The 18,014-nt window shown below is 37.1% G+C and overlaps 1 protein-coding gene across 1 annotated transcript in view; it reads right to left on the bottom strand.

Moving 5' to 3' along the window:
- Positions 1-17,120, bottom strand: part of LOC121309590 (WAS/WASL-interacting protein family member 3-like) — a 28,463-nt gene extending 11,343 nt beyond the window's left edge. Inside the window, exons 1-2 of the mRNA XM_041242587.1 lie at positions 17,068-17,120; positions 7,856-7,972 (exon numbers count right to left, since the gene is read on the bottom strand). Coding sequence (XP_041098521.1) covers positions 7,856-7,939 — 84 coding nt within the window. The 5' untranslated portion in view covers positions 7,940-7,972; positions 17,068-17,120. The remainder of the gene's footprint in view (positions 1-7,855; positions 7,973-17,067) is intronic.
- Positions 17,121-18,014: the final 894 nt, after the last annotated feature.

Raw genomic sequence — 18,014 nt, 5'->3', positions numbered from 1 at the left:
ATATACTTTGTGGGCCAATATCGTAAACCAGCGTATAACCTAAATCAGAAGTATGCTTAGTAAGCATGTAGTTCATTATGTTTAAGGAACACATTTCCAAATGTTGAAAGTGAAGAATGACTGAAGTCTACTCTTAACAAACCAGTAAATCCTCAACTTTTAAAGTAAATGCCAGTCACAACTTAACACGAACTGCATTATAGAATCATTCATTTAAATGTAAAATCATTCTGAAAATAATGTGCAAATATAAAATGGTTGAACACCTGCTGTATATTTATATGCTGTGTTACTATGATATATATATAATAGATATATATATATATATATATATATATATATATATATATATATATACACGGCAGGGGGGATTTATTAGCCTCCCCGCCAAAAACATGTGTGAATGCATGTTTTTCTTTAATTAGTTTATTGTTAATTATCCCCTGCACCTGGGGGTCATTGTAAATTAGGACCAGGTGCAGGGTATAAGTAGTCAGCAGCCAGTCTACTTGGGGCCAATGAGCAGAAGGGAGCAGAAGGTGTGCTCTGTTCCAGAGCAGTCATATATTGTAAGTTCTGCATTAACCTGTGTGGTTATTTGTTTTATGCCAGGTAAAGGGCTTAGTCGTCCTGTGAGCCAGTCGGGGACCTGCAGAATTGTTTAGTTAGAGCTCCGGAGGAGCTAGGTGTTTGTTTTTGCTTTGTTTATTTATATATATACACACACACACACACACACACACACACACACACACACACACACACACACACACGTCAGCAAAGAGAAACAACAACAACAACAATAATGCAGGTAACAATAATATCAGTTCAGAATGTTCGGCACACTTTCAATAGCCTGTTTAGCACAGTACAGGACATTTACAGCAGTAGAATAGAATCCAATCCAGGCGGCTCACGCAGCATAACAGCATCCACTTTTGGCACTCAGAAGCAAATTATAATTATCACGTTAATGTCCAACAATATAGGCCTACCATCCCAAATAATAATAATCATAACAGCAACCACCATAGTAACAAATTAATAGCAAGAGTTTATCAGTGAAGTTATTAGCGATAACAAATGGAAATAAAAATTTATTTTCATAGCATACGACGTATTAATGTTTCAATTCCAAAATGTTTTTCCAATATTACAACAGCAAGAGAACATTCAAAGAGGAGATTAAATGTTTAAGAGATACAAATGGCAAAATCATAGATGAAGAAAAAAAATAGCAAATATATTAAATGATTACTTTTCACAAGTTTTTACAAAGGAAGATACTGACAACATGCCCCACATGTCATCCAGTTCCTATCCAGTTTTAAATAACTTTAGCATAACTGAGGCAGAAGTGTTAAAGGGACTAGGAGCTCTTAAAATAAACAAATCCCCTGGGCCGGATGAGATCCTCCCAGTAGTACTCAAAGAAATGAAAGAAGTAATTTACAAACCGCTAACCAAGATCATGCAGCAGTCTCTTGACACAGGGGTGGTACCGACAGACTGGAAAATTGCAAACGTAATACCGATCCACAAAAAGGGAAACAAAACTGAACCAGGTAACTACAGACCAGTAAGCCTGACTTCTATTATATGCAAACTCATAGAAACTATAATAAGATCCAAAATGGAAAATTACCTATATGGTAACAGGGTCCTGGGAGACAGTCAACATGGTTTTAGGAAAGGGAGATCGTGTCTAACTAACTTGCTTGATTTTTTTGAGGATGCAACATCGATAATGGATAATTGCAAAGCATATGACATGGTTTATTTAGATTTCCAGAAAGCTTTTGACAAAGTCCCGCACAAAAGATTAATTCTCAAACTGAACGCAGTTGGGATTCAAGGAAACACATGTACATGGATTAGGGAGTGGTTAACATGTAGAAAACAGAAAGTACTGATTAGAGGAAAAACCTCAGAATGGAGTATGGTAACCAGTGGTGTACCACAGGGATCAGTATTAGGTCCTCTGCTATTCCTAATCTACATTAATGATTTAGATTCTGGTATAGTAAGCAAACTTGTTAAATTTGCAGACGACACAAAAGTAGGAGGAGTGGCAAACACTGTTGCAGCAGCAAAGGTCATTCAAAATGATCTAGACAAGATTCAGAACTGGGCAGACACATGGCAAATGACATTTAATAGAGAAAAGTGTAAGGTACTGCACGCAGGAAATAAAAATGTACATTATAAATATCATATGGGAGATACTGAAATTGGAGAAGGAATCTATGAAAAAGACCTAGGAGTTTTTGTTGACTCAGAAATGTCTTCATCTAGACAATGTGGGGAAGCTATAAAAAAGGCCAACAAGAAGCTTGGATACATTGTGAAAAGTGTTGAATTTAAATCAAGGGAAGTAATGTTAAAACTGTACAATGCACTAGTAAGACCTCATCTTGAATATTGTGTGCAGTTCTGGTCACCTCACTATAAAAAAGATATTGATGCTCTAGAAAGAGTGCAAAGAAGAGCGACCAGAATTATTCCGGGCTTAAAAGGCATGTCATATGCAGACAGGCTAAAAGAATTGAATCTGTTCAGTCTTGAACAAAGAAGACTACGTGGCGACCTAATTCAAGCATTCAAAATTCTAAAAGGTATTGACAGTGTCGACCCAAGGGACTTTTTCAGCCTGAAAAGAGAAACAAGGACCAGGGGTCACAAATGGAGATTAGACAAAGGGGCATTCAGAACAGAAAATAGGAGGCACTTTTTTACAGAGAATTGTGAGGGTCTGGAATCAACTCCCCAGTAATGCTGTTGAAGCTGACACCCTGGGATCCTTCAAGAAGCTGCTTGATGAGATTCTGGGATCAATAAGCTACTAACAACCAAACGAGCAAGATGGGCTGAATGGCCTCCTCTCGTTTGTATACTTTCTTATGTTCTTACGTTCTTATGTTCTATTACGACCCAACACAATACCACTTATGTTATATCAAATATGTGCATTTTTTTAAGAACCAATTTAAAACTTCCACTGAAATTAATCTTTACAGTAGGCTACAATAAAACCATTCAGAATGTCCGACACACTGAGAACATCCTGTTTAGCACAGCACAGGACAGTCACGGCAGTGTCCCAGCACACCGCAGGCCAATCAGGCACTTCCGGGACCCTAGCGCTTTAGTGTCCTGCCAAATTGTTTCAATCAAATAGTTTCAATCCCTTCTCCAGAATTACTGCGTGGCAGGGGCAAGCCACATTAAGCTAATTATATGCACAAATAAAGTGAGCTAAATGATTCATCTGCAAGTTGTCACAACGTGAACCCAAATTTGGTGGTTTGAATATATGATATATATATATATATATATATATATATATATATATATATATATATATATATATATATATATATATATATACACACACACAGTTGTATGTAAAAGTTTGGGCACCCCTGGAAAAATGTATGTTACAACAAATCTTTCAGTGAACAGAAGTTGACCTGACGTCTACATGGTACAAAGTTAAACATGACAACTTTCTGCAAATTTTAATACAGGATTACTATTTATTAGCATTTATTACAGAGTCAAAATAATAAACAAAAGTGAACATGGCTCGTGCAAAAGTTTGGGCACCCTGTCACTTAACACTTGGTAACACCTCCTTTGGCAAATATAACTGCTTCCAAATGTTTACTGTAGCCAGCTAAGAGTCTTTTTATTCTTGACTTTGGAATTTTTTCCCACTCTTCCTTGCAGAACTCTTCCAGCTCAGAAAGATTCTTAGGTCTCCTTGCAGGCACTGCATGTTTGAGATCTCCCCACAGATTTTCAATAATATTCAAGTCTGGGGACTGTGACGGCCATTCCAAAACCTTTCTCCTTCTTTCTTATAAATATTTCATGGTTGATTTTGAGGTATGTTTTGGATCATTGTCTTGCTGAAATATCCAACCTCTTTTCAGCTTCAGTGTCCTGACTGACTTTAGGACATTAGCTTCTGGGATTTATTGATATTTAGTTGAATCCATTCTTCCTTCCATCCACACAATATTTCCGGTTCCACTGGCTGCCACACATCCCCAAAGCATAATAGAGCGACCCCCGTACTTAACAGTTGGCAAGGTGTTCTTTTCTTGAAATGCTTCACCTTTTTTCTCCAAATGTACCTTCTTTGGTTGTGGCCAAACAGTTAAATTTTCGTCTCATCAAAGCACATTGTTCCAAAAAGCTTCAGGCTTGTCAAGGTTTTCTTTTGCATACTTTAGACACTGACTTTTGTGATAAGGTTGTAGAAAAGGCTTCCTTCTGACAACTCTCTCATGCAGATCCTTGCTGTGTAAGGTACACTGTACTGTGGACCTGTGAACAACTACTCCAGTGTCAGCTAAACTGTTCTGAGGGTCCTTTGCAGTGACCTGTGGATTCTGTTGTGCAGATCTGACTAGTTTTCGGGCAAGTTTATGTGATATCCAGATCTTGCCTCTTCCCTTTCTTTAACCGTTCCATTTAACTTCCATTTTTTGACAATGTTTCTGACAGTTGAAATTGCTAGCTGAAAGCATTGAGAGAGTTTTTTATAGCCCTCTCCTGTTTTGTGAAAGCCAATTATCTTCATTTTCAAGTCCTCAGACATCTGCTTAGAGGAGCCCATGGTTGTTGAAACCAGGCAGAACAACCATCACAGTCTGACAGATTAGAAGGTATGAAGTTACTTCAGAGTAATAGTTCAACACTGGAATTGACTTCACCTGACTAATTGAAGCCCTAACGAGTGAATCAACCTTTCTGGGCCTTAGTAATCATCTTTTTAAGAAGTAATTAAGAATGGTACAAAAGGGTGCCCAAAGTTTTGCAAGCGCCATGTTCACTTTTGTTTATTATTTTGAATTTGTAACAAATGCAAATAATTAGTAATCTTGTATTAAAATTTGCAGAAAGTTGTCATGTTTAACTTTGTACCATGTAGAGGTCAGGTCAACTTCTGTTCACTGAAAGATTCATTGTAACATTTTCTTCAGAGGTGTCACAATGACAGCAACCAAAGAGGACAGAGTGAGGAAGCTAAAGTTTATGGACCAGGAGCTAAATGTATTATCAGAAGAAGTGGTGGGGAGTTATGAAAGGCTTTTTGGTGCTGAAAGAGTGGGAACATTAACTTCAAAGAAACATTAAGGACAAAATAAATCCGCTCCGTAGAAGGAGGGTGGGGTCTTGTCCCAAATCACAGCGTCCTGCGAGACAGTCAAACAGAGAAAGTAACTGCATGCTTCCTCTGTAATGTGTGCCGTTAGCCGCCCATTTCTTTTCACTCTGAGGGCCCGCCATGCAACCACCTTGGAATTACAGCTTCGGAGGACCACACAGCTCGGGGTAGCTTTTAGGCAGGCCCAAAGGCGCCGGGACAGTCTACAGGGGTCACTGGTGCGCGGTGAGCTGAGGACACCCTGGCCAATCTAAACCCTCCCCACCTGGGTGCTCGGCCAATTGTGCACCGCCCCTTGGGAACTCCTGTCCACAGGTGGCAGTGGAATAGCCTGGACCCGAACTGGCGATCTCCATGCGGAGTGCCTTTACTGGATGCGCCATTCGGAAGCCCCCAGCTGTCTGTATTCTTAATGTTAATCACACACTGCAAGCTAATGAATCAGCAATATCTAAATAACCATTTTAAACTTCCCGCCTTTGACTCGTGTGTTACGTCATTGTACAGTATGAGAAATTCACCAATCATGAAGCTGGTATTTGCTTAACTCTGTTGCCATAGTAACCAAATGGAAGACACTGGCTCAGGAGCTGCTTTTACTTGATTAAAGTATGAAATGAACAGTGGCGGTAAAGAGTAATGTAAAATATTGTAAGAAAAATAAAATGCATATTTTTCATGGTATGCAGTCAAACACACGATTCGTGTGAAATTAGTGATATAGACAAAGGGGCATTCAGAACAGAAAATAGGAGGCACTTTTTTACACAGAGAATTGTGAGGGTCTGAAATCAACTCCCCAGTAATGTTGTTGAAGCTGACACCCTGGGATCCGTCAAGAAGCTGCTTGATGAGATTCTGAGATCAATAAGCTACTAACAACCAAACGAGCAAGATGGGCCGAATGGCCTCCTCTCGTTTGTAAACTTTCTTATGTTCTTATATCGTGATTTTTCCGGGGCCCTACATATAAGGCTAGTATGATCTGTGCTCAATCTGTATCTAGTTATTAGCTCCTCCTCACACACCCCTAGTAATGTCTGCCTGGTCTGAAATGCTCTCTCCCTGACTCTTCTTGCTCTCCTGTGCAGCTCTTCTGCTGCTTCTGTGACACCGCCTGGTTTCAATAAGCGGTACTTTTAACACACGCTGAGGCACCTAGTAAAGTTAGTGCCCGTAAGTAAATATGATTTGCATATTAAATACCTCCCTCGCTGTATTTTGTGACGTAATTTGCATACATTTCCAACAGAGTCAAGAGTTGATGTAGTGCAATATGTTTGCTCTTTCGCCTCTGAAATTCTAGCTCTGAATTAATTATGTACGGCAATGTAAAGCATACCACCAAGAGAGTGAAATTAGAGCCAGAGAAGATATTCTGTAACTCTTTGATACTAAAGGTCACCGATCCAGTTTAGGATCTAGTTCAAACTGAATTGTGTGTTAAGCATATCTGAACCGTCCATAGCAAAATAATTGACCAAAATAAAAAAACACAACACATTAATACTAAAATATTCTCATGTGAGAGAGCTCACGCCTGTGTTTTATGTGTTTTGGAATTAAATTAAAAGAAAAGAAAAACACTGATAAGCCAAAGTATATTTAAAATCATAGATAGAGATAAATGGAACACTTGTAATCACTATATCTCTTACATATTTTTAGAACCCTTGTAAACTTCTGGAAATAAAACATAATGACTGTATTATTTTCTGTCTTCCCCTTTTCATATCTATTTTACAAGTCACATTTGCATGGAGACCAGTGTTAGGAACATAACACAATTAAAATAAATAAATCCACGGTACTGGCAGCGTAATGTTTTCATCATGATTCCATTGAGCATTTATTTATATGCGAACAATTTGCAGGCATCATAGATTGGTTAACTATAAAAGAGCTGAAAGATTCCCATTTTCAAGTTTTGGAACATTTACTGGAATACGAGACTTCCTAAAGAAATAATAAATACTGCTTTATATCTTAACAGACATAGATTGAAACATGGCTGCATTTGAACCAGATCAATGTTTGCTGCGAGGAAGGCAGGGAATTCCATTAATGCATAGATATTTCATAGATGAAAACTGAGATGAGGGTTGTACAGGCGTCCACTATACTGTGATACTAGTGTAAACTGTTACATCATTAATCTATATGCAAAAGTCTATATTTATTATTAAAGAAACACAGTAAAGTTAATTTAGCCATATATAAACAAGTATAAAATGTAAATACATATTCTGTCAGGTATACAGATATAGCCTAAAGTTTTGCATCACCCTATAAAATTACCAATTTTTTCTTCATAAAGGTGAATGAAACCTGCCGAATAATGTTACATTAACATATTGAATTAGATACCACTTTGTAGTTTTCCATATACTTAACAAAAAACTGACACACATTGAAAAATGTGACATTTTGAAATCTAACATGAAATACTGTACATTTACTAGACTTTTGTAATATAATTTTGTAGTTTGATTACATGATGTAAAATAGATGATCTAAATTATGTTTATAATTTTTTTTTGTTATTTTGTTTTTAAATTATGTCTCAATCCTAAAATTCTAGGTGATGCAAAACTTTTGGCCATAACTGTATATATTTTTATCAATGCAGCCAAAGATAATGACAGTGATTTATACAGCGAATCAGAAGTGCAATCATACCTGAAGTGCAGGAGGTGCCCCAAACGCAGGAGGAGCGGGAGGGGGAGGAGGGGGAGGAGGAGGTGGAGGAGGTGGGACCGGCATGAGTGGAACACCCTGCTACTGCTGACAGGATTTCTACAAAGTCAAAAACAAAAGGTTGTTATCCATTTACAAACAACATTTAGCCGAAAAAAACCCCCACACATTTCAAGGGAAATCCACACAATGCGTCAAATTTAAAACAGAATGTTTAATCTTTAATCGTACGAATGTCTGGAAACATTAACAGAACAATCTACAGAAAAAAAAAGTTTTAAATTCCTCAATCAAGGCAAGACCACTGTAAACATATACAGAATATGTCAAGCAGCAATAGCTTGTCACTAACCAATAATGTGTAAATGAACTGGTTCAGTTCTCAAGCAGAAAGCTTCTCTGCATTTTATGTTTAAACACTGTTCAAATAAAAAAAAATCAAGCAACAGAGCCCTGCGTGCATACGGTAACAAGCAAAACAACCACATTGCTACTGTAGGACTTTGTTACTGTAGGGTCAGAAACTTCATCCTTTCCAGTGTCACTGCCAACTCAATTCATAGCTTTGGTAGCAAAATTCCTGCTTGTCATGTCAGTAAATTCAAGCACTGTTAATACAGACTACAATATTTAAATTAGAAACCTGGTCCCACACTTAGGCTGGTATCAGTCACTCCTAAAAAAAGCCTGCTTCACGTCAGCAGTTCTATTTAAATGTGCTGACGGAAGTCAAGGAAAGATTCTTACAACAAAACAGCTTTAAAAAATAGTTTAAGCTTAAAGCCACAAGTGTCAGGCAATAACTCAGCTGAATCCAGGTTAGACTTTTAGCATCGATACTGCGCTGAGAAAATTAATTTAAAAACCTTAGCAACACCACATTTAACAAGGAAGAGACAGACGGGTGCCAAGCTGCTTCACTGAATAGGGAGGAAGGTGCGCACCAGGAAGCCAGGGGGGGCGCGGCCCGAAATCAGTTCCATGAGGCAGGCCGCAGAGAGCCGATATCCCCCAGTGAGCGGACAGCTTCCTCACACTTGTGTTATGGGTGTGTGTCTTTCTGAGAGGACCTGATGGAAAACTGCCACCGTTCAAACACTTAAATGTACATTTGACAAAAAAGCAACATTAAAAATAAAAATAACTTACAAATCCAAATCAAATTATAAACACTGCAGAAAAAGAAGTTGGCAGAGACTTCTGCCTTGATGAGAGTACTATAGCATTAGCAATGACAGGTCTGCTGAAAATTTTTATTTCTTTTCTACAGGTCTGCTGCAAAAAATTACATTACATATACGTATCGTATTATACACAGGAGAAATGATGTATGTAAGACATACATAATTACAGGTAAGCATGTCAGAGACAAAAAGAACATTCATAAGTTATGTGCCCTCTTTTAAGAGACCACCTGTGTTGAGACCACTATTAGACTGTCCCTTGAGTGGTCTCTTAATACAGGGTTGACTGTACTTTAATAGTCATTGTGTTTACATGAGCATTAGAACTCCGATATCAAAAGTCATGTAAACACAGTTTTCAGAAAATCTATTGGAACATTCCAAAACTCAGTTTTCAGAAAACAGCACTTAGAAATTTCAGATTAAATTCCGAAAACTAACAAAATGTATATCATGTAAACAGACTTTTCAGAAACTTATTGAAATAGCATAATGCACATGTACACACTTTGACCCTTTTCTCCTGCAAGCAATTTTGGAAAACAGAGAAAATAATAATAATCTGTAGTCAGTCTGCATGCATCCATTTCTCTAGTTAGGGATAAAGTAATAGGCTGATTATTCGGATTCCCCAGAATGTGCAGAGGTATAGGATAGTAATCTTTGAATTTAAGACCTGACATTTCAATTAAGCACTTGAGTTTTTGGATTGGTCTCCGTTCTGTTGCAGAAATGTCCGGTCTGTTCAAATCCTACTTAGGCTACTACAGTACTTTGCATGCAAAAATATCCTGCGTTTTCCAAAAACTTCAATCCTTGTATACAGTTGCATTCTAAACAGATTTTCTATCGTTAGTCATGTAAACACAGAAAACTGACGTTTTAAAAAAAATCAGTTTTCTGAAAACATTAGTTTTCAGAAAACGCTTTGTCATGTAAACGCACTGAATAGTGACACAGTTAGGTTTAGGGTTTGAGATTAGGGTTAGGAGTAGAGATTACGTTTAAGGGTAGAGATTTAGTTTAGGGGTTGAGATTAGGGTTAGGGTTAGAGATTAGGGATAGAGATTAGGTTTAGGAGTTAGGAGGCCCATTCCTATGGGATGATTTTTGCTTGATAATGACCCATTCAATCGACTGATCTTAATCACATCGGCTACAATGGCAGCCAACACTGACTACACCAAACGTTCCCTGGTTAGTAACCCCTGCCAAGCTGGTAACAATGACAGCGGCAAACAGAATCTAGTTTTGAATTAACAGCAGTAACATAATGTGCCTGATTCAGCAAATAGTTCTCCACTCAATAATGTTTTCTTTACAGACAACCCACACATAGACCTAATGCTGAAGGACATCATTTATTACCATTATAAAAATGCACCACTGTAAACCAGACTTTTCCCTTGCATTTACCAATGTGGCCGTACTTATTTGCTCGTTGCGATCCATAGGCTTCATTTATATTTTTACCATGATAGACAGCATGGTAGTCTTCAGAGCACAGAGGGAAGGTAATTACTGTATTTATTAATACTCAAAAACATCTCTACAGGACGATCAAGCATGAAGTTGATTATTAGGTAGCATTTTGACCTGTCTAGTACTGTATGCAATTTCTCATGAGGATATTTATGTAGTGTTTTTTCACATTGAATTTGACACATTCTGAATGAATTAATAATTGAAACAGAGTGACCTTTAATCAGAGTCTCTCCACAATATCCCTGTCATACTGATACGATGATAGAGTCACGCAGAATAAATCATACTTAAAAAAGACTGATTTATTGATCATTAAAAAGGTTATTACAAAAAGCCACAGTAGTTGGGTACTGTAATGATGGATAACACCGTGTAACAATTTTTTTGTTTTGTTTTTTTGTTCCTGGGTAATAAGTGTTATTTCCTAATTGCTTATGCCTTAAAAGTATAGAAAATGGCTATTATTCCCCACAAACTTTGCTTTTGTGACCAGGACAGTGATATTTCAAAATATCACTATTTCCAATGGGAAAACGGGCAAATATGTGTCTTTTCGTTCACATAAAGTCATCAAAAAACAACATTTGAATCCAAATTAACATGTATTTATACTAAAGTAATACAAAGATGACTACAAAAGATTTAAAAGTGAGTAGTTTTTCGAGATTTACAATTATACTGTAAATACTTGTATTACTTTAGTATAAATACATGTTAATTTGGATTCATATGTTGTTTTTTTCTGACTTTATGTGAACGAAAAGACACACATTTGCCTGTTTTCCCATTGGAAATAGTGATATTTTGAAATATCACTGTCCTGGTCACAAAAGCAAAGTTTGTGGGGAATAATAGCCATTTTCTATACTATTGAGGCATAAGCTAATAGGAAATAACATTTACTACCCAGGAACAAAAACTGTGTTACATAGTGTAATTAGTCTGGACCTGCAGCTGCCAATATCATTCTCATGGCTTTAGTTCCCAACTGGTTTAATAATTACACCATCTCTTATAATGGACCATTTAGCTTATCCAGCATAGGCAACAGACACATGGCACAGAGATCCCAACTCATAAAATGATAAAGTAATGAAAATGAATAGAAGACACAACAGCTTCAAATATTTTATTGGTCATTGTATAATACTGTCTACAGCCTAATCTGAAAATCATCAACAATAACCTTTGATTGCGAATACAAGACCGTTGTATTAGAGTGAACCTCTCTGTCTGTATCTGAGACAAAGCAGTCGCTCACCCCAAGGTTTAGTAAAATAGTGTTCTGGCTGCTGTTTCCTGTGCTGTAACCCATTCATGACAGGCTAGTAAAATAGAGGATTCCTGCCTTGGCAGCTCAATAACTCATATGGTTCATATTTACGAGTAAAGCCTTTCTCCATTCAGAGGCTGCATGGCAGCTTGGTGTGTACAATTTGAAAACAGACCCCCATGTTGATATAAACCTGAAACACTATTACACTGGAATATAGTTGCACAAACCCCCTTTACATTACAGCAGCTCGTGTTTTGACTAGCTGTCTACTGTATTCTTTGAAATTAAAAACGGATTTAGAGGCGATTGATCAAATACTTACTCTACAGTATTTGCTCGTGAGATCGCAATGTTATTCACCAATAACCCAAATCATTAGGGCTTAACTGAAATTGATAAACAGTGTTAAGCATATCATGCTAAGGTGCAGTGGGCGTAACTGTAGAGAGCCTATTAAAACAAGTGAGTCATGATTATGTTGTTTTTAATTCACCATTTAGTTCCAACTATGTGCTAGGTTTAGGACCACAATATATATACTCTGAACACACTCTTAAACTCAGGGGAGACATTTAATGAGGACAGAGAAGTTTTAAACTCCTGCAGTGGTTTTATTCGTGCACTGGACGTGCTATATGTCCAGACAACTTTTTAATAATCAAAAAAATCACACAGACTCATTTAATTTGAAGTTTTAATGAATCAGAGCAGTAGTAGTGCTTTTTTCAGTTTATTAAATGCTTTAATAATTGATCGAGTGGTTGCAAGCCACTTTGGATCCCTGCTGATAGGCAGTCTGGGCGTTTCCAGTGTCTTTACAGGTTTAACAGCATTAGTACTTCAATACAGTAATACAAATGGTCATCATATGTTTAGCCTTCAGGCTGTAAAATGCAAAAAACTGAAGCGCCCACCTCTACGTTCCAGAACATTCAATATATCACTCTCTACAGCTAAACTATAAATCCTATATCTTATAGCAATGTATCAATATAAAATAAATATTAAATTAAAATATATGCTTACCTTACAGTATAAGGAAGTGTAGTCCAGGATATATTGAAAAATAAGAACTGTCTTCAAAAGGCAGAGACTCAGAGATCTTCAGACCACAAAACTTGTAGTTAGCAAGTCGAGTGATACTTTACTGGAGTTTTACCTTGGTTTTTATAGGATTTTCCCTCCATTGAATACATCAGGAGTCCCAATTAAATCTGATCATCAATATGCCTTAATAGTTCCTATCTTTGAGTTAATGATATTTTCTGGAAGGATCCAGACAACTCTGTTTCAAAATTAAATGAATGTGAGCTCATGGTTCACTATCTTCCACCCCTCCTTTCCCTAAAAACTTCACAGGGTCCTTGCTATCAAATACAGTACAAGTATATATGAGTGATGCTTTTAATAGGTAACACCAGATCTATTTAATGAAAATATATGTCCCTCTTAGCCGCATATTGTGTTACCTTTTCAGTGTGTTGTCAATGGGTCAGTTTAACTTCATATTCAAATGTGTGTGAACAAAGTGTAGAACAAAAAGACTAGCATATAGGACTGAATAAGCATACAGTGGTCACTTCAGTTATTTAAATTTAAGCTATAATAAAACATATTAAATATAATAGCCTTATATTAACTTGTACCATGCTTGGACTAAAACTGACAGAGCTCTCTCTGTTTCAAAAGGTTGCCTGCACCAGCATGTTTCCACACACTTTGTTATTTGCCAAGGCTAGTGTTTTAATTAATATGAAACTCCACTGTAAGCACTTTTACAAATTCACTGCATCAAGTCATTTTTTGGCCGATTCAAGAGACGTCTGGACCTGTTTCCTTTCAGATACTACAAAAAAAGTGTACGTCCTAATTTTTATAACTAAGATCTCATTATTTTCTTATAATATAATGAGATACATACTCCTCTTTCTTAAAGAACCTTCCGTTGGTTATCATTCAAGGTTGGCAAATCCTGCTTTTAAGAGCCAACACTGAGTCCAGCTTTGAAGTGCCAAAGACCAAGCTTTATCTTTTGAAGGTCTAATGCCCTTCCAGAATTATACTGTGTGTCTATGACAAACATTTAATTATTTTATTTTTAAACTACAGTTTCCCTGTAAATAAATACCTCTGTTTATTACTGCAGCAAAACCTTTATATAAGCATAAGCTAAGCATTTATAGTCTTTACTTTAGTTGATATGAAGTTTGCAATACTGTCAGTGCCATGCTTCTGTTATACACACTTTTACTATGTGCTTTCAACAGTTTAACATTTAATGGCATTATAAGATGTATTTCTAATTAAGTTACTTCAGTATAACAGAAATGGTAATATTATTTTACTCCATTGATACATCTTTTAAGCTTTTAATGGATGGTTCTGTTATTTCTATCTAAACACAGGCTAGCATTAATATATTAGAATGGCACAGTGTTATAGTGACTGAACTAAGTCTAACCTTCTCCACTGTCCATACAAAATCCAGTTAAAGCAGGTTTTAAGACAACCTTTGCTTTTTGCCAGTTTTAGGGTTGATTAGAATGAAACACTATCGTAAGCATTTTCCAATACTCATTATTTCAAACCAATATCTAACTGAACATATCAACACGTCCTACACTTTCCATTCCCACCTCTTCCTGCCAGGTTCTAATTAATTCCTGTTATATATAGAAAATTATTATTGTAAGATAAACTCCTATCTTCTGTTATCCGAAAGGTATTTTTTTTGTTAATATTAACGAGATCGCTCTTTATAGAGAGGAATCACTGACCATCAAAAAGTCTTCGCTTCATCGGTCAACATCAATGAGTCATCTTCAACACTGCTTGTACCGCAAGCAGGTGACAACGAGGTTACGAACTGGTGCACCGTTTATGTAAAGTTACAGTTTATACTTTAAATGATTTTATAACATTCAGGTGTATCAGTATAGCAATCTCTTATAAACTACAATTATATTTTACTTCACAGAGGGAAGAGGCTATTTTTATATTATTATTATTAATATTAATTGAATATTTAAGCTTAGGACTGCTCATACATTTACTGAATGTTACAGGTTTGGAACTTTCAGCTGGCCTTCAATGCAATGAACTCCTTCTCACAGGCCTTACACAGATCTGCTAATAATATTTTCTAGTGGTTTTATATTCTTTAAAACACATTACAGTCATTACAATATATGTTACAGTTTCACAAATGTTCAATTTGTATCCCAAAGATCCAGTAGCTGTGACGGTCTTGGGTCAGTTTCTGCTCACAGCGAGTCAGTTTCAGGTGTGGGTGACAGTCTTTAAAAGCCTGATACCTGCAAAAACTGAAATCTTGTTAGCTGGGCTCCCATCTCTGCATTCTCATTCCTATCATCAATGGGCAAACACATTTGAACTGAATATGGGTCCATCAAAGAACCGCACACGCTTGCAACCAAGGCCTTCCATGCAAAAGGATGCAATGACTTATAGTACAAAAGGGACGTGCCAGAACCATCTGTGACAAAACTATCAATTAATTCATCCTGTGGAATTGCAGTAATTCAGTAGTCTTCCCCAAAACATTCAGTACCAGGACAAAGACGACTGTTTCAGGAAAGCATTTGTAATTGAAGTGATCCATTTGATAGTTTGGAAAGTACTTTTCAGTTCTCAGATACTGGAAATACCCTGCCAGACGTAATGCTGCACTCTATACACGGGAGGGCAGGTGTGAATGCTAGTGAATGTTGTTGCCAGTCTGCAGTGTTTATACCATGTTTGTAAGCCACCCCCTCATGTTCTCTGCTTCAGTGCATCTGTTTATAAGTCAAACCACAGTTAATACAATCCCTTCTCTATGTTCCCACTTGACATCTGACTGTGACAGCTGCTCTGCACAGCTGTTATTCTGCTGTCAGGTTCCTGCAGTGTGTATTAAATGCTGTTCTCTGAAAAAGAATCTACAAAACAGGAACCTTGCATAGCACATTTGTATACAGATGAGGTGGACCACCTGTTTGGCTGAATGAAGAGGAAGCAGCTGGTAAACCAATTAAAATTAAACCTGCTCACCTGCTTGCTGGATTTAACCACATTTTAAAAGAATAATCAGACACATTAGATTACTGTAAACCAATTAAACGTTTGCCATATTCTACCAGTCTCAAAGCCGTTCTTCTGTAACACACAGGTCATTCAAGGAGACTTTTTGGTAAAAGTGACTTATTTTAGAAAACAGTACTAAACAATTTCATAAAATGGATTATTGGTGCACATAATGTCCAGCAACACACAGGAAAATGAAACGTGATCCAGATTAGTAGAGACCTAAAACATGAAAAGTTCAAGAACCTTTACGTTTATAAATGTTTCTGCGTGAAACCAGTCAAGCGGCAACAATGTAACCACTAAGACACATAAACTACTGAATTCCAAGCTCATTGTCTGCTGTGCAGGAGAGCGAGAAGAGAAAATAGACGCAGGAACTGTGTTGCTGCAGCAACAGTCTTTTTACAGTGAGAATTTCCCGACAAGTTGCCCATTGAGTCATACATCCAACCAAGCAAGTTGCAACTGCACTGGAAATCTATTGGGATTTTTCGAGGTAGTCCTAAAAATTTACATAGTTCATATTTTACATTTACACAAGCCGTAGGTATAAAAAACGCTAATAAACTGCGCTAGCACTGAAGCACTGCCGGCATGCTGCTCATTATTGTATTTAGTTCTCTTTAGGTTTTGTAAAATTAACTGTTTATTTTCTCTTAAAAACAACAAGAAATATGTTGCTCCTGCACAGCATTTCATGATGTTGTTGTTGTCGTCGTTCTTTCTCCTTCCAAATAACAAGAATGCCTTCACAAGGAAGTAATTTTAATATGTCTACAAAATTGTTATACACCTTTTCTTTTTTTTTTACTCGTGTCGTTTTCTCTTTCTCTAGACAGGAATGAGAACACCACCTTATTATGCTCAATAGTTTCTCTCGCCTGCAATTAATATACCCTGTTCTCATTCAACGACCACCACCTGTACCCTACTGCCTGGCAACAATGCAAGATGTGCATGACCGCATTGCCTGCAGAGCTTGGTGACCTGGCAGATATGCTACTGTTTACTGTGAGCGTGGACAAGTTATAACGAACTCCACAGTGTCATACAAAACCACCAGACCGAAAGCAAACTAAATGACTTGTTAGCCACCCCCTTAACCAAGTACCACTGTGTCAAAAATGCTACGATAGCTTTCAACTGAAGGATAAACGCACCGTAGTTCAAACTTTGCACTTGTCACGAAGAATGTATTCAAGCAGCCACACGCAACAATGAGATACACTGTCAGACATAACACTTCTTAAAGAAACACACCCACGTTTTAAACGAACATCGTTGAAAATATTCAGTCTTACTTGTTTGCTGTTTTTCACAAATTCCAGGGAAGGTTCCTTAAAGTTATATAGCCCCTACTCCCAGTTGAGTCTTTGGACCGTGAAGTACTATTACATTATGCAGCGAGGCCACACCCGCTCCTCGCTCTCAGGGCCAACCAGCCCCCAACAGTCAGGCTGTGTCGCGCAATACGGAAGCACTGGCCGCCAGGGCTCTGTCCAAAGGGCAAGACCGTCGGCTAATAAAAACAATTCCGCAAAATTAATCTTAATTAAGTACTGTGTTTTAAATAAGTTTAATTTGTGTATGTGAATAATGGTACCACAACAACAATAATATAATAATAATTATACTTGTAATAGTACTAATGATTATAATAATAATAATTCATCCCACAAAATACTGCTAAATAAATACATATATAAACAAAGAAATACTGAAAGAAACAAATATTCAATGACAAACACATGTTGAAGACATTGAAAGACAGCTAGAGAAAACGTTTGTCATCAAATTTGATTTTCTATTTCTATTCTTAATCCGGCTCTAGTGAGCGTTAGCATATACAGTCCGTTAGTTGTGGGAACTATATATTACTATCTATTATGTGGTGAGATTTCATAAGTGGAGTTTGAGATGTTAAGTACTGAGGGTTTGGAATAAATCCTCTGAAATGCTGAATAGAGGATATTAGGATGTGAGTTGGAGATTTTATGTGGTGAGAACAAGATATTAATGTTGAGTAGCAGTCCGCAAACCCAGTACAGACACCAACACATAGACAATACAGTACATGATACAATAGCTTCACTTAATACTGCCTTTT

Source organism: Polyodon spathula, chromosome 3 (assembly GCF_017654505.1).
Source record: "Polyodon spathula isolate WHYD16114869_AA chromosome 3, ASM1765450v1, whole genome shotgun sequence".
In the NCBI taxonomy this organism is placed as follows: Eukaryota; Metazoa; Chordata; class Actinopteri; order Acipenseriformes; family Polyodontidae; genus Polyodon; species Polyodon spathula.
Note: the sequence above shows the minus strand (reverse complement) of the source record. Positions and strands in the feature narration are given on the sequence as shown.